The sequence below is a fragment of the Bufo gargarizans genome, chromosome 5 (genome assembly GCF_014858855.1).
Source record: "Bufo gargarizans isolate SCDJY-AF-19 chromosome 5, ASM1485885v1, whole genome shotgun sequence".
Taxonomy (NCBI): Eukaryota; Metazoa; Chordata; class Amphibia; order Anura; family Bufonidae; genus Bufo; species Bufo gargarizans.
In genome coordinates this window covers 485,650,482-485,668,417 of record NC_058084.1, presented here as the reverse complement: position 1 = coordinate 485,668,417, position 17,936 = coordinate 485,650,482, and the positions used below count along the sequence as shown (strand labels likewise).

The 17,936-nt window shown below is 50.1% G+C and overlaps 1 protein-coding gene across 3 annotated transcripts in view; it reads left to right on the top strand.

The window, feature by feature from the left end:
• Positions 1 to 17,936, top strand: part of LOC122938500 (cathelicidin-related peptide Oh-Cath-like) — a 269,700-nt gene that overhangs the window by 239,621 nt on the left and 12,143 nt on the right. The window contains exon 4 of one of the 3 annotated variants that reach the window (XM_044294050.1): positions 9,156 to 9,561. The exons of 1 other annotated variant lie outside the window; for it this stretch is intronic. In XM_044294050.1, the coding sequence (XP_044149985.1) occupies positions 9,156 to 9,329 (174 nt within the window). In that variant the 3' untranslated portion in view covers positions 9,330 to 9,561. Of the gene's footprint in view, positions 1 to 8,860; positions 9,110 to 9,155; positions 9,562 to 17,936 lie in introns of those variants that run through there. One more of the 3 variants, XM_044294049.1, reaches the window with a different exon arrangement.

Here is a 17,936-nt window from a genome sequence, read left to right as displayed (position 1 = left end):
ACAAGTGTGCCCGTTGTAAGATCCCAGAAAGGACCTCCATACCCCCAGGTCAGCTTTCAATGACCTCGTGATCCGAATGTGATGCCGAGGGGAACGGCACCCACGCGTCGCCAAAGAGAGGCGCCGCGAAAAAACACGACCCATAGGCATGACCCGACACGCAAAGCAAAGCAAACCCAGGAGGGACTGGAGTTGCCGCAAAGTCACCTTGTCAACCACCAAAAAACCCTCAATCAAACCGGCCAAAGCGTTCAATTTATCCGCCGGAAGCCGAAACACCATACCCACCGAATCAATCTCAATCCCTAAAAAGGAAAGACAAGTAACCGGACCCTCCGTCTTTTGCGCCGAAACAGGGACTCCAAAACGTGCCATCATCCTCAAAAAAGTGGTCAGCAGGAGCTGACAGCCGTCGCCCTCCTGCGGTCCCACAAAAAGGAAATCGTCGAGGTAGTGAATCACCGACGTCAAACCAGCCTCAATCCGAACAACCCATTCCAGGAAGGAGCTGAACATCTCGAAGTAATGGCACGAAATGGAGCACCCCATAGGCAAACACATGTCATAATAGAACAGGCCCTTAAAGCAACCGCCAAGTAAATGGAAACAATCAGGGTGAATGGGCAAAAGCCGAAAACGCAGACTCAATATCCGACTTTGCCATCAGGGCACCCCGACCCGCATCCCTCACCAATGCCACCGCCCTATCAAACGATACATACGTCACAGACGCCTCCTCCGGGAGGATAGCGTCGTTCACGGACATACCCCTTGGATGAGACAAATGATGAATGAGACGAAATTTACCCTGCTCTTTCTTGGGAACAACACCCCACGGCGACACCCGCAAATTAGCAAACGGAGGAGCAACAAAGGGCCCCGCCATCCTACCCGCGGCCACTTCCTTCCCGAGCTTCTCCGACAAAACCTCCGGATGCTCCCTAACAGACTTAAGGTTATCAGAGAAAACCGGGGACCTATTAAGAACAAAGGGTATAAAGAAACCTTCAGCAAAACCATCACGAAGCGTAACCGCCGCCGCCCTATTGGGGTACCTGTCTAGCCACGGCGCCATCTCTACCACGCTGACCGGCGTCCTTCTGTTCAAAGACAGGAGGGGCTCTCCCGGGTCTAACCTGGGACCTATTACATCTCCCCGCCCCATGAGGGCCACCGCAGGCCGAGCATTCATGTTTATACTTGCACAGACCGGCGTATTTGCAAAACCCCTCATTGAACAACCAGCACGCGCCCGGTCGTCTAACGGCCACTGATCCCTGAGCCGCTGAAACCCCGACACCAGCGGCCGCCCCTGGAAAGGGCGGGGGTCTCTGCGACACCATAAGCCGCAGCCACACATCCGTGGCCTTAACCCCCCATCCCAGCTCCGGTTGCAGCGCCAACCGCCTCCTAAACTCCTCATCATACCTCCACCACGCACTGCCCCCATGCGCCTTATATGCGCTATATATAGTATCCAGGTATATGAACAACTCCACACAGCGCTCAGGATGACGCTGACCCATAACACAACCTAAAACAGCAAACGCCTGCAACCAGTTGTTCATAGTCCTGGACACTTTCATCCGCCTGTCATACGGCTTATCCAAAAAGCGTTTCTCCTTATCCACCGTGTGTTGGTCCACCGATATCAAGGACCAAATGTCCACATATTGGTTCGACCAAATCTTCTCCCTCACCGTGTCCTCCAAATGTGAACCCAAAGGACTAACCCCACAGAAAAAGGAATCCTTGTGCACTCCCGCCAACACCGGAGGGGAGGGCCCCGCCGGGGGGGAAACCGCGTCGCCCGTCACCGGCACGGCTACCGGCGCCACAGCCACTGACGCCGCCGGCGACGAGGAGGCAGGCAACCGTTCCAACAAGGATTTCAATAACATTTCCAGCCCTGCAGTAGCCCCACTATTGCCCCACGCCCCAGCAAAGCGGTACTCACCAGCAAGAGGAGGGGCAGACGCCGCCATCGCAGGAACAGCACCAACATCACTATGCACCGCCAGATTCACCAGGCTAGCGGCCCTGGACACTTCAACCGGAATCGGCCGATCCCGTCGGGAACGCGGTGAACGCACAGACTCCCCTGAGGCTCCCGATGACCCATCCGAGGACGACGGGGAGCGCCACCGAGAGGATCTGGACCGCCTACTATGCCTAGACGACCGGGATTCACGCCGCCGACGGCGACTACGGCGATACCGCCTCGCCCCACTCCTGCCACCAGCCGATGAGGAGGGGGACAATGACACCTCCCTGTGCCTGCGTGCCCGGACATGGGCGGAGGGGGCAGCAAGTGGCTGGCCAATTGAGAGGGAAGGGGGCAATTGCGGGGCACACATCAAATTAACGCTGCTTGAAACCACAGGAGGCATAATGGCCCCTTGCAGCACAGGCCCTGCACCACCCAGCGAAACGGGCACCGCATCCCCCTGTATCATGTGCCCAAAACCGGGAGGAGGAGGAGGTAACATTGGGGGAGGCTGCGAATCAGGAGGGGTGGGGGGCCTATCCCCTGAGTCCAGAGCACTTTGACCGGACCCCATGGCTCCCAAAGCACCCGTCCGCACCGCCGCTATACAGTGCGACTGGGGCGGGAAAACGGGCGGAAGCGGAAGGGGCGGAGCCACCTGCCGGCGGCGCGAGTCAGACCCCGGCCGCCGAACAGAAGAAGCGCGCCTGCGCACAGGGACCGGGACCGCCGCAGCATGGAAGGGAGGAGGGGAATGGCCTAAACGGACCGGCGGCCGGTGAGTACGACCAGACCGCCGCTCCGTCGGCGCATCGGTGAACGCACTGGGGGAGGGGGGAGCAGCCACTGGCGACGCCACCGCCGCAACAGCAACATCAGGCACAGGAGGGGCCGAGGAAGCAGGAGCGCTAAGGCCGCTCAAAAAGGAGCGCAGCCAGCCTTCCCCTTCCTCGCTAAACCTAGCCAGGAGCGCTTCACGTAAGTGAACGTCTCCTGCGGCCATGACTCTTAGGGACAGGGAGCTAGCAGACCTACCAGCTTCCTTCACCGAACAGAGGAAGAGGCAGGAGCAGGGGAGGGCGTATTTATCCTCCTAAAGGCCACCTCCCCTTCCCTCAATTGGCCACACCACCTTGCAATTTAACCCTTTCTTTTCCTTTTACCATCTGCCATTAAACCACCAGGAAATATCCCTTATATGGGCCCTCAGGCCATCAGTCCCTCATCACCCTCCCTAAACCTGTCGGGTGCTCTCCAGAAAGACTAGAGGGGTGGAATGTTTTTTAGCAAAAAATAGAGCATTTAGCAATCTAGCTGAGTTATCTTTTCCCTCTCTTCCAGTAACAAAGCCAGTCTGATCTCTGTTTACCAGCAGGGGAAGTAGAGGGGATAGGCGATTAGCTAACATTTTTGCCAGTAACTTTAGATCCAAATTTAGGAGAGATATGGGGCGGTAGTTAGCGCAAACGGAGGGATCTTTCCCTTCTTTGGGAATAATAGTTATGTGCACTTTTGACATTTCAGGGGTCAAAGGGTGACCTTTTAGAGACATATTACAAATTTTCAGCAGGTGGGGACCTAAAATTCCACCAAAGGTACGGTAGTAAAGAGCAGGGAAGCCATCTGGGCCAGGGGCTTTATTCTTAGGGAGCTGCTTGATAGTGAGCAGCAGTTCTTCCAAAGTAAATGGAGAGCTAAGTTTACTTCTTTGGGAGTCATCAAGGCTGGGTAAGGGGATCCGACCGAGGAATTGTTCAATTGATAGAGGTGATGATATGGAGTCTGTATCCCCGCTAATTTGAGGAATATTATATAGGGCCCTGTAATACTCATGGAATTGATGGGCAATCTCCTTTGTAGTTAAAGCCTGGTCACCTCCAGCCTTGGTAATTTTATGTATATAATTATGGGCTCTTCTTTTTTTTATTCTACTCATCATAAATCTAGATGTTTTATCCCCATGAGCAAAGAACTTATACTGAGAATGCAAGAAAAGCTTCGCGGATTGTGTGTTTAGACAATTTTTCAGATCCGCTCTCAGTTCGTTAAGTCTGGTGAGCTGGGAATCTTGCAAAGACCTTTTATGAAGGGTCTCTAATTTACGGATTTCCAACATTAGGTGATCCATATGCTCCTTCCTTTTTTTCTTAAAAATCGAGCCTGCCTTGATGAACTGACCTCGTATGAAGGCCTTGTGGGTGTCCCAGACTACATGGGGGGAAGTTTCAGGAAGCGCATTAAACTCAAAAAATTCTTTCATGGAATTTTGGATATCTAAAATTTGGTCTTTAGACGATAGGAGTTGCTCATTAAGCCTCCACATAAAAGACCTTGGGGACAATTGAGGCGTAGAAATGTTAACTAAAATAGGGGAGTGGTCGGATAGGTGGATAGAATCGATCCATGCTTTAGAACACAGGTGGATATGCTCTTGTCCTATTTTTTTTGACGGACAACGGTTCACGGACCCATTCAAGTCAATGGGTCCGTGAAAGAACACGGATGCACACAAGATTGGCATCCGTGTCCGTGATCCGTGGCTGTAGGTTACTTTCATACAGACGGATCCAAAGATCCGTCTGCATAAAAGCTTTTTCAGATCTAAGTTTTCACTTTGTGAAAACTCAGATCCGACAGTATATTCTAACACAGAGGTGTTCCCATGGTGATGGGGACGCTTCTAGTTAGAATACTGTCATGGTCTTACCTTCTTACTGTTCTCCTTCGTTTGACATGTGCTGGCGGCCATCTTGGTTTCTGGGTTTCTTGTAGCCTCCCACCCTGCGGCTTCTCCTTCCCACTGGGAGGAGCTGGATGCCTAGCTCATATATATAGGAGGTCTGTGGCTTCAGTTCCTTGCTTGGTCCTCCTGTGTTCACATGCTTCTAAGACTGCTGCTGCTTCTGGTTCCTGATCCTGGCCTCGTCTGACTACCCCGTTGGTTCCTGATCCTGGCTTCGTCTGACTACCCTGCTGGTTCCTGATCCAGGCTTCGTCTGACTACCCTCCTGGTTCCTGACCTCTGTCTACGCAAGACCCTGCTTCGGTTTAGCCATCCGTTTGGACTTTTGCTTACAGCTTGATTTTCAATAAAGCCTTCTTATTTCCACTTATCTCTTGTTGTACGTCTGGTTCATGGTTCCATGACAAATACACTACAAACTGTGTACAAGACTGCCCCCTGCTGCCTGGCAGCACCCGATCTCTTACAGGGGGCCGATCAGCACAATTAACCCCTTCAGGTGCGGCACCTGAAGGGGTTAATTGTACTATCATATCCCCCTGTAAGAGATCGGGTGCTGCCAGGCAGCAGGGGGCAGACCCCTCCCCCCTCCCCAGTTTGAATATCATTGGTGGCCAGTGCGGCCCCCCCCTTCCTCGCTGTATTGTAATAATTCGTTGGTGGCACAGTGTGCGCCCCCCATCGGCCCCCCCCTTCCTCCCTGCATTGTAATAATTATTCGTTGGTGGCACAGTGTGCGCCCTCCATCGCCCCCCCTTCCTCCCTGTATTGTAATAATTATTCGTTGTTGGCACAGTGTGCGCCCTCCATCGCCCCCCCTTCCTCCCTGTATTGTAATAATTATTCGTTGGTGGCACAGTGTGCGCCCCCCATCGGCCCCCCTCCCTCTATAGTATTAACAACATTGGTGGCCAGTGTGCGGCCTCCCATCTCTTCCCCCCCCCCCGATCATTGGTGGCAGCGGAGTTCCGATCGGAGTCCCAGTTTAATCGCTGGGGCTCCGATCGGCAACCATGGCAACCAGGACGCTACTGCAGCCCTGGTTGCCATGGTTACTTAGCAATAGTACAATAGTAAAAGATTCATACTTACCTGGGAGCTGCGATGTCTGTGTCCGGCCGGGAGCTCCTCCTACTGGTAAGTGACAGTTCATTTAGCAATGCGCCGCACAGACCTGTCACTTACCAGTAGGAGGAGCTCCCGGCCGGACACAGACATCGCAGCTCCCAGGTAAGTATGAATCTTTTACTATTGTACTATTGCTAAGTAACCATGGCAACCAGGGCTGCAGTAGCGTCCTGGTTGCCATGGTTACCGATCGGAGCCCCAGCGATTAAACTGGGACTCCGATCGGAACTCCGCTGCCACCAATGATCGGGGGGGGGGGGGAGATGGGAGGCCGCACACTGGCCACCAATGTTGTTAATGCTATAGAGGGAGGGGGGCCAATGGGGGGTGCACACTGTGCCACCAACGAATAATTATTACAATAGAGGGAGGAAGGGGGGGGCCGATGGGGGGCGCACACTGTGCCACCAACGAATTATTACAATAGAGGGAGGAAGGGGGGGGCGGGGGGCCGCACACTGTGCCACCAACGTATTATTACAATAGAGGGAGGGAGGGGGGGGCCGCAATGGCCACCAATGATATTCAAACTGGGGAGGGGGGTCTGCCCCCTGCTGCCTGGCAGCCCTGATCTCTTACAGGGGGATATGATAGTACAATTAACCCCTTCAGGTGCGGCACCTGAGGGGTTATTTGTGCTGATCACGGCCCCCTGTATAAGATCGGGTGCTGCCAGGCAGCAGGGGGCAGTCATGTACATAGTTTGTAGTATATTCTAACTAGAAGCGTCCCCGTCACCATGGGAACGCCTCTGTGTTAGAATATACTGTCGGATATGAGTTTTCACGATCTAACTCATAACCGACAGTATATTCTAACATAGAGGCGTTCCCATGGTGATGGGGACGCTTCAAGTTAAAATATACCATTGGATTGGAGAAAACTCTGATCTGATGGTATAAAAGGGACTCCAGACTTTACATTGAAAGTCAATGGGGACGGATCCGTTTGAAATGGCACCATATTGTGTCAACGTCAAACGGATCCGTCCCCATTGACTTGCATTGTAATTCAGGACTGATCCATTTGGCTCCGCACGGCCAGGCGGACACCAAAACGACTTTTTTTTCATGTCCGTGGATCCTCCAAAAATCAAGGAAGACCCACGGACGAAAAAACGGATCACGGACCTACGGACCCCGAAAAAATACTGTCGTGTGCATGAGGCCTAATCCTCATGAAAATAGTTGGAATTGGGGTGACAGTATGACAGCTCTATTTTTCTCTTGATAGGCCTAGATGAAGATGTCCACAGAAGGGCATTGTATGGAGCAATATAATGTATGATGCTGTAATAGAGTCACTTATCCCCTTCCCTCTCTGGTCACAGTGATGGCCTCACTGACAGAGTTATGTTAAACCGTCTACCGTGCTAAAAGTCCAAATAAAAAAGTTGTTAAGGAGATAGGACAGGAAATAGAATACTAGGAAGAAATTCAAAATATTATATCAAGAAAACCAAACGATTTTTGTAAAACAATTACATGGAATATTCACATTAAGGCTACTTTCACACTTGAGGCAGGACGGATCCGACTGGCTGTTCACCATGTAGGATCCGTCCTGTGGCTATTTCGCCATGCCGCCGGACCGCCGCTCCCTCCCCATTGACTATAATGGGGATGGGGCGGAGCTCCGGCGCAGCACGGCGGTGCACGGCGAAAGCCACCGGACTAAGAAGCCTGACATGCAGTAATTTTAGTCCGGAGGCCTTTCGCCGTGCACCGCTGTGCTGCGCCGGAGCTCCGCCCCCGTCCCCATTATAGTCAATGGAGACGGAGTGGCGGTCTGGCGGCACGGCGAAATAGCCGCAGGACGGATCCGACATGGTGAACAGCCTGTCGGATCCGTCCTGCCGCAAGTGTGAAAGTAGCCTTATATGTGATATGACACTTTTGATAGACATGTGCAACGTGGCGCTCCCCAGAGCCCTATCTTGTCCCAGGTTTAGTGATGTGGTGCAGCCTATATGTGTCACGGTGCTCCTACCTGGATACAGTGGGACCCCAGGCTTAGGCTTCAAAGCAAATAAAGGGGAATAGTTGAGTTACGGGATGAAGAATAACTTGAGTCCAGACCTTGGTAAACTTTAACAGCAGCTTTACTTGGATACATTTGATTCCAGACACTATTCAGGCTTTTCTAACATTCAGACTTCCCCATGGTTCCAGCAGGCTTTGGCATAAATTGGCAGGCAAACTTGATAACTCTGCTCTCTCTCTTTCTCTGCAGGGCTGATAGGCTGCCTAATAACTCTGCTATCTTTCTCTCTGCTTTGTTAAACTCTGCTTAGGTCTGGTTACTGGACTTTTGGTCGGTTCTGGTATCCTTGGATTGGGGTGCCTTTGGCTGTTATTCTCCTCCCGACACACAGTGAAATAAATTAGCATGGAGTCCGGGTGCTCTACAAGCTACTTCCCTTTGGTGGCTCCTGCTGTAGCCGAAGAGCAGTTTCCTTTGGCTGCTATATTTTTTGACAACCAAAGAACACTTTAATCTGGTTGCTATATATTCCATTCATCAGATTTCATGGCTAGCGGAACATGCACTGGCTGTTATAGGCAGGTCTGGCTGTGACTGTGCCCAGGCTTACACTTCCCTGTGTAGACTAGAACCGGGATTACCTGGAACTGCTGCCCCTCCCTTCTGGTAGAAGGCAGAACTAGCCCACTTCTGCCCAAAGGGGAAGGAATGGAATAGTGAGGTCCGTTCTATATAAGTATCTTTCTCTCTCTCTCTGCCATATACTCTGCCACCTGCTGGTGAACCAGGCACATTACATGTAATAACAGTTGTGTAACAATCACATAAATGCACAATGTAAGAAGAGACATTAGAGACAGTAGCAGGGTGTAGGAATGGTAACACCACTCCGGGGTGTTACACATGTCCCTTTAACAATAACATTCACAAACCTTTGATGTGGAGGAATCGGAGGACCCAGCAGAAGACACTCCAATGAGATGGTCTCTATCTGCTCCTCCTCTTCCTCTGTTGTTCAGGATCCAGGATCGGTGACGTACGCTTCACTCCTGCTGCACGATAATACAAGAGCAGGGAGCAGTCTGTGCACAGAGGGGGATAACGTGTCCTATGTCGGGGGGTGGAACATGACTAGTATGCAGGAGAAGAGCTGTGGGGAGACAGGACCCAGGGAATACAGGTATAAAATGGGTAAAGAGAGCAGAAAGGTGAGGAAGATCTGGTGGACACTGCTTTCTGGAATATTCCTTTAAGATTAATGAATCTGTTTACATTATGTACGATGTGTCTCATGCTTGTTCTGTTCTCTTCCAGGAGGTCAGTGTGAAGCGGTCCAACAGAAGGAGACCATGCAGGGGGAGGTCCTGCAGGCCGCGGCTACCAGGAGGTCAAACTCCTATCGGCCGTTTGCCTAACCGGTCAAAAACAAAACAGACCTACCTTACTATGGGAGTAAAGATCTGCAATCAACGGTGGAACGAGATCTGAGATTGTGGCTTATGACAAGCACATTACCGTTATAAGCTTTACTAGTTATTATTATGAGGTGCGAGGTGGCACATTGCGAATCCCTCCTTACTTCTTCTGACCTCTCCCATCTTCACTCTAGTCCCCGGAGGAGAGATTTCAGGAGTTTCAGCTTGCTATGAGATCCGCCATGTTCTGTCTGTGGAACGTTCTGAATGGATACAATGTTACAAATAAACGTTGCAACAAATAACACTGTGTGGTTACTTCCTGGAAAGTCATGGTGAGGATGATGAATGAAGAGGGGAATAATTACAATGGTAAATATAAGGTGTGATGATGATATGGGGGATGATGCTGAGGAGGAGGAATGAGATTAATGATAGAAAAGATTATGTTAAGTGTGTTAGAGGAGAGTGAGGATGATGATAGTAATCAGGATGATTAGGAGAGGGAATTATGCTGATGATGATAACTACAGATGAGCGAAGTTTTAAAAACATTTGATTTAGATTATTTCGCCGAATTTGATCCAAATTAATTGTGATGAAGCGCTATCTCCTGGCTGCAGAGAGCCTGTATAGCGGTGTAGAACACTGCGCTTTGCAGAAACATGTATAGCGAGTCCTTTCTGGTAGTCAAACAGTTACTGTGCGTCAGTATGACATGCAGATGACAGGCGTCGCTCTTAGAATCACTTCACACTTCACTTATTTGGGCAGTTATGGGACAAAAACTGACCAAATAACTCAAGTGTGAACTCAGCCTTACAGGTCAATGTAAGCGTCAAGTATAAAGAACCGTACAGAGGAGATCCTGCTATAGAGTGAAAGAGCGCACTCCTTTTACACCGTCGTCAGCTGATTCCACACAGATTTCCACAGAACCTGTTCTGTTACACGGTGAGACAAGTAGTGACCCCCCGACAGAGTGGAGAAGGTGTCACCAGTAAGTTTGTGTTGATGTCACAGTTTATTTTGCCCTTCTCATCCTTCAGGGAAAAAAACACAAAAACAAACCCTGTCTTTTAAGCATCTACCTTCACATGGTCAGCATGTGGTCAGTAATCCATCAGTATTGCTAAGGCTAAAAAAACATAGTGGGGAGGTGGGGGGAAAAAACTGTGGCAGAAACAGCACAAGACAGTGGCAGTAGATGATGGCAGCAGAGGCAGCAGGTATGTGGCATCAGGCGGGTGGTAGTATCAGAATAGTGGCTGAAGCAGGTGGCCAGAAGAAATGGGTGCGTTTTCACAATGTTTTGGTGTGTCACCTAGAATGATCTAGGCCGATGCATCAGGCACTGGTGTGTGGAAATCCCGGCTGATCTACGTCTAATTCATCTTCACAAAGATCAGTCTCTCAACATTTTGGGTTGAAAGGCGAGTTCTCTTTGGAGTAACTATGCTCCCTGCCGCACTAAACATCCACTCTGATGCCACACTACTGGCCGGGCAGGAAAGCTTGTCCAGGGCAAACTCGGCCAGTTGCGACCACAAATCAAGTTTGTCTGCCCAGTAGATCATGGATGTGGGTGGCAGGGTGCAGTCCAAGTATGCCACCACCTGGTTCAGGTTCTGCTCTATGTCTTGCTGCTGCTTCTGGGTGGTATCTTCAGAAGGCGGGTGAAGAAAAGTGCTCATTAGAGACTCCAGACTTAAGTTGCTGTTTGGATGGAGCTGGTGCTGCTCCTGTCCCCCCCACAACATTCATGGCAGTGGATCGCGAGCGCAGAGGGACCTCCTCCCTACTAGTCAGACATTCATGAGAATGGGCGATAGTGCACATAGGTAGCGGCCAACTGACTATATAGCATGTCTCATCGAGTTTATCCTCCCTCTCAGCAGGTTGCAAAAAGGCCCCCATTTTGGAGCAGTAGCGAGGGTCTAGCATGGCCAGTAGTTATCCCAATTCGGCAGTCACTACGCAAGCAACTCAGCATGCATCTGGCCATTTGCGCAAGGGACTCGGAGGAAATCCCTGCCTCCATCTCCACTGCATACTGCGACAGTGTGTCAAGGTCATCCGCCTGGTCCTCCTCATCACCCTCCAGCTTCTCCTACCCCTCTCCTGTCACATGTGCAGATAAACCACCCATTTCTGTGTACACTGCTTGTGTGTGAATGTCTTTCTCCACCAGTTCATCCCCCACAGGGCTCAGGACCCCCCTACAGGGCTCAGGTGGCTGTAAGATGTAGGCGCCATATCTCCTGTCTCCTGGACAGCCGGATTTATCAGCATCTGCTTCAGGACGTGAAGGAGTGGAATAAAGTTGTTCATCCCGTAGTCCTGATGACTGACAAATAAAGTGGCCTCCTCAAAGGGTGAGCAAATGGCAGGTGTCACGCATGAGCTGCCACTAGCTAATGTTGAAGTTACACAGGGGAGTGCTCCTGTCCACCTGCATCATCAAGAAATCGTTTATGGACGCCTTGCTCTGCTCATATAGTTGGTCCAATATGTGGAGGGTGAAATTTTTATGGGTAATGCTATTCTGCCTTTGCAGCTAAAGGTGGGTGTGTTTTGGATGGTAAAAGTGGCTGAAGTGCATGCACTTTACAACCAGATTAAAGACTTGCACCATGCAGGGTGCATGGGTCAGCCCTTCTTGACGCAGAACTGACACAATGTTCTTCCTGTTGTCGGTGACCATGGTTTCTATTGGGGAGGAGAGAGACAGGATTTGATTTCTTCTTGAAGGACGCAGCGCAGTTCCTCCCTGGTGTGACACCGCTCGCCCAGGCAAACCAGGTGCAGAACAGTGTGACACCTCCATACCCTGCACATGTGGTATGCTGGAGGAGCACTCCGAATTGTGCCTGCAGTGGAGGATGAGGACAATGTGGAGGATGAGAAGACAGAGGAGGAAATTGGCGCAGGACTCACAGATTGAGAACGCAGAGGTGGCAGTGCCATCACCTGGCCAAGTTGCTGGTTTGGCTGGGCAGGAACCACATTTACCCAGTGGGCCGTAAAGGACATATATTGTCCTTGACTATAGTTTCAGCTCCACGCGTCGGTGAAGCCTTGCACTTTAGAAGACACCAACAGCCTCAAGGACTGGCCCACCTTCTGGTCAACATACGTGTACAGGGCTGGTACTGCCTTTTCAGAGAAACAACGACGGCTTGGAACTCTCCTCCTTGGCTCAGCACAAGCCATCAGTTCTCTGAAATGTGCAGAGTCAACCACATGAAAAGAGAGGAACTGTAGTAACAGCAACTTGGCCAGGAGCACGTTCAGTTTCTGCGCCATTGGATGTTGTATATTTGCAATCCCCTCTTGGATCGATTGCTGACAAAATGACTGACGGGGAGTAGGAGGAGCAGGAGCAACAGGACCAGTAGATGATGGGAAGGAAACACAGCTCCCTTCTGCTGAGGTGGTGGAGCCTTGACTGCTGGAGAAGGGATGCGGGCCCCTGCATCAGTCCGTACCACTACATTAGCGCCACAGTTTTCCCAGGCCACTTTATGAAGACGTGGCACCCTGGCCATGCTTCACCTTCTTCCCACAGATTTTCTACATGGCCATGCTGATATCCTCCAGCAACTTGATCAAAAATTCCCACACCGCCATGTATGGCATTTTCCCCCACCACTGCGTGCTGACAGCCTGCCACCGCTGCCTCCACGAACCACTGCACCACTAGTTGTTTCCGGAAAGACAGGATCCTGAGTAACAGACGGTCTACCCCAGGCATGTTTGGCTCCAGACCTCACACTGCTGCTATCTTCCTGACTCACAGCCACGCTACTACCCTGCTGGTGATGATGATTAAGCATTCTCTTCTCCTGGCTCCAACGCAGCTACATCATCATCCACTACTGTCTACACGTCACTGATGTCACCCTTACCTGTCTCATGTCCGCTTCCTTGACCGCTCGCAACACCTGCTCCCATGCAACTCTGATCATTACTACTTGCCCGCCTATGGGAAGAACCAGCAGATCTCTCCTCCCCATCTTGGCTGAGCAGTAGCTGATGACTATCCTCTAGAATCTCATCCTCACTAAAAAGCAGAGCTGTGCCGATAGCATACAATACTTCCAAGCAGAAGAAACTGAAAATGAAAGATGTTCAGGACAGTCGAGGGCACATAGCTTGTTCCCTGGCCATGCCAACTAAGGTGGTGTCTGATGTCACTTGAGATGATGTTGAAGACAGAGTCAACCATTCAAGGACAGCTGAGCTGGGTTTCTGGTCAAAACACAACCGCTGGCCTGTTTCTGCAACTGCTGCTACTTTCACCAGCTCCAAAAACATTTTGTCCACTGCCCGTTTCCTTAGAAGGTCCTGTGACCTGTCTGTCGGGAATACTGTACAGTAACAGTAACTGTGAGGGTAAAAGAGCAATAGTGTCAGGCCACAATTTTACCCCAGAATCAAGGAAGAATGGATGTACTTATGTATAAAAGAACGTGAACACCCCAAAAACAGTTGTATCAGGCTGCAATTTCACCCCAATTATGCAATCAATGATGATGGAATTATTTATGTAAAATAACAATGTGAACCCGCCAAAATCCATAGTATCAGGCCGCAATTTCACCCTAAAATCAAGGTTTATCAGATTTACTCATGTATGATAAGGATGGGGTGATTATTGATGGTACTTTTGTGAGCCAAAACCTGGTGTGGGTTTCATCAGTGAACAAGTGCAGATCTTTTTCTTATACCTTATGTCTGTGGAGGCTTCAGTCCTGGTTTTGGCTCATAATCACTGATGGAAATCACTGACCAAACCACTGACGTGTGAACCTTGGTGTACATACAGGGGTCGCAGGGGTCGCAGTTGCGACCGGGCCCGGCCCTCCAGGGGGCCTGACCTGTGGACACCCCTGGTCCCTGCAGTCAGTGTTCCCTCTAACTAAGCTGCGCGGGTGGGCGGCCGCGCAGCAATTATTGTGGCCCCGCTCAGCCATATCGCGCCGCTCAAGCTGCTGGTGCAGTAAGCCAGATTGGGACCAATGCACACTGGCGCAATATTAATAGTCTTTAGTTTGTGATGCCAATTGCAATGTGCGCAGGTTATAGTCTCAGGGCCCTTTAAGATGTGATAACTCACGTACCAGGTGAGGAATGCCAGAGGGGGATAATGTCTCTGTGTAGTAGGTATGGTGTCAACAGTGTCTCCAACCTGAGTACGGCTGGACTCCTGGATCCTGGCTCACTTGCAATAAATTGAGTGTTGCTAGTAGGAGTAATTGAGGAATGATTGAGATCCAGACAGGAGATATAATCCAACGTATCTTTACTTTATGGCAACAGAAATCCATACGAGCTACAGCAGTAGTCTTTAAGTCCCAGCAGGTATTGGCAATATGGGGCAGGAATCTATATATTTTCTGCTTCTTGTCATATGCCTAGTGAATCTGGCAGGTATCTATCTTCTGCTCTGTCTGTCTTCTGCTTGGTATGGGCCTGACTAGCTGAGGAGGAATTTGGCTTCTCCTGGACTCTGGATAAGTAATCACAGGACCGCTCGCAGGGAATGGCTTTCTTCCTGGAGATCTGTAGTTCTGGAGGTGTTGCTTGCTTGTCACCAGCTGAGGTAGATGACTCAGGCTGGGAAGAGTGATCTTTGGCCTCAGCCGAGGCAGGATCCTCCTCAAAGAGGGGGGGGGAGGGGAGCTGGATTGGAATGTACTATTCCAGTCTAGATATGCTAAACTGAACTAAACACATTGCTGCAACCTGCTGGTGTACATGGAAATTACAGCAATTATATGAAACAGGCATAGAAAATACATATAATGGAAAATGCAATGTTAGATTACACAAGATGACAATACATATACACCTGACATGTTATAGCAGGGAGAAAGAGTTTGGTAACATACTCCGGGATGTTACACTGGCAAAATGCCAGCACCCAGCAGTCAGTGCAGTGAGTGTCAAAAACATCTCCGTCATGAGCCGGCCTCCTGCCCCGTCTGCCTGCTCCTCCCACTTTATGAATGAAGCAGGCAGGCAGGGCAGGAGGTGCATGACAGAGGGAGCTCAGGGAGAGATGTTAAGCTCAAGCTGCCGGCGCAGCAGCAGCGGCGAGTCTGCTTGCCACGCACTGGCAGCACAGCAGCAGTAGGGCAGGGAGTGATGCTCTAGTTCGGCTGCCCCCTGGTGGACATTCCAACATTGCTGGAGAGCATGCGCCCCCCTGCTGGCCATGTGAGGAGTGGGAGTGGTGAAGTGGGAGTGGTGAAGTGGCCGCCGCTCAGGAGACTTGTATAGCAGCAGTTGCGGTGCAGTTGGGGCTCGTCTTCCCGACTCGTGGACCCCCGCAGTGCATGGCCAATGTGCCTGCCCCACTGCCCTGAAAGCCGCTCACTCTGCAGCCGTTGCCCCGTGCTCTGAATCTCAGCAGCAGCAGCAGAAGAAGCCACTATCCCCACTGATACATTACTAGAAGGCACTTATGGAGAATATGTGGAGGGCACTTTTATGGGGATATCTGTGGAGGACACTGCTATAGGGGATCTGTGGATGGACCTTATGGGGGATCTGTGGAGAGCATTTATGGGGGATCTGTAGAGGGCACTTATGGGGGATCTGTGGAGGGCACTTATGGAGATATCTGTGGATGACACTTATGGGGATCTGTGGAGTCACACTGGAAAAGAACTGCTTGTGTAACGCCCCAGAGTGGCATTACCATTTCTGCACCTCGCTACTATCTCGCTACTATCTCCTAATGTCATTCTATATATTTATTTCCAGGTCCTGTATAATATGCATTTCCTATTTTGCAACTGTTGAGTTTAAATGTAATGTGCCTGGTTCACCAGCAGATGGCAGCATAAGTGGCAGAGCTACAGGTACAGAAAATTGAGTTTTCCATTCCATTCTAACACCCCCTCTGTGGAGGAGTGGGCGAGTCCCACTTCCTGCAGGAAGGGAGAAGACTAGTTAGTGAAGGTTCAGTTCAGCTTACACCCTTCTAGGGGAAAGTCTAGCTTACCCCCTGCTAGAGGAAGGAAGCAAGTTTGATGTGCCCACGCCAAGCCCTGTCTAGGCCAGCTAGAGCACCTTCAGCTCTGCTGGACGTGGAGGCCACAGCTAGAAGCCTCAGAAGCCAGGAGTAAAGTTTTGGGACACCTGTAGGGGCATGCAGCGTTTTTTTTCCTTTTTTGCTTTACTGAATGCTGCTGTATGCTTCTTTTTTTTCTTTAACTAGGGGTTATCTAGGAATGTTGGTGGCCTGCACGATGATGCCCACTTCCATATATGTCACCTGCCTGTCATTCTGACGCACAGTAACTGTTTCTCTACCAGAAAGGACGAGCTATGCATGTGGCTGCAATGCACAGTGATGTACACCAGGATAGATTCTCCCTAAAGTTTAACTGCAGGACGGGATAGACCTGATTTAACATGCTATGAGACATTTTAATTCAGATCAAAGCAAATTTGGGGGACAAATTTGGCGAAGCCACCGAATACAATTTTTAAAAACTTTGCTCATCTCTAATGATGATAACTAGGATAAGCAGGGAGTAATTATTAATGGCAATGGTGATCATGATGGTGATGATAAGGATGATGGTGATTACTCATGGTGATGATGATGAGAATCATGGTGGTTACTGGTGGTGATGATGATGCTCATCCTTCTACAGCATGTTGCAGAGACTACATTTGCTCACCTTGTGCACATCTTTTATACTGTGCTCCAGTGCCCTCCATGCTCTCCATTTGTTGTCAAACTACAAATCTCCTGTCATAGTATGATGGGAGTTATAGTTTTTCCACAGATTAGAGGTTATCGCTGCACAGAAATCAATAATCATTTTTCTACTTCCATACAGTGACCATATAGAAGTAGATACCGGTTCAGAGCATATGAATCAGTATTGGTATACATCCCGTGAGTCGCCAGAGATGTCTCCTCCGATTGGAGTCTTCCACTTCTTCCAGCTGGACATTGTTAACTGCTGGACGTAAAAAGAAATATACATTTACCACTCACATATCGCACCGCAGCCGCCCACAGTCCCTGCCAGATCCACTTTATTTCTCAGGGAGCAAACAACGACCTTGCCAACTTGGCTTCTCTCTTTTCCAATGCCCCCTCTTTTTATCCACCAAATTCCCCTTTCCTCGCCTGGGTTTATGTGTCAGATGCTGCCCTGTGTGATCTGTGCAGTGTGTACTACAGGGAAAGTGCTGTATGATGGATTATAATAGTGGGGCACTGCATTGGTGCAGCCAGTTACTATATCACGGCACACAGAGGGGCAGCATCCAGTCCGGATTTTAACTCTTTCCAATCAATAAAACAAGGGCTCAGTGTTAAAGACTGCAGCAGGTATTGATGGGGAAGCTGCAGCCATGTCATCTGCTTCCTTTTTTTACTTCTCCATTACCCCATTACTGGAGTATTACTCCGGAATCTACATAACGATATGTTGAGAAAAACATGATTCCGCAAGGTCTAAGACTGCGCAAACAACCCACAACCATATATTCGGACACTTTTGTTATGCAATGGCAAGCTGTTTTATCCAATTGTTTGACCCCTCAAGCTGATGGAACTCATTGTCTCACATGAAGAGGAAACTCTAACTAGTCTGAGAGATGAGATTAAAGTGACACAAGAATCCATTGCTCCATACATCAACCTGGATGT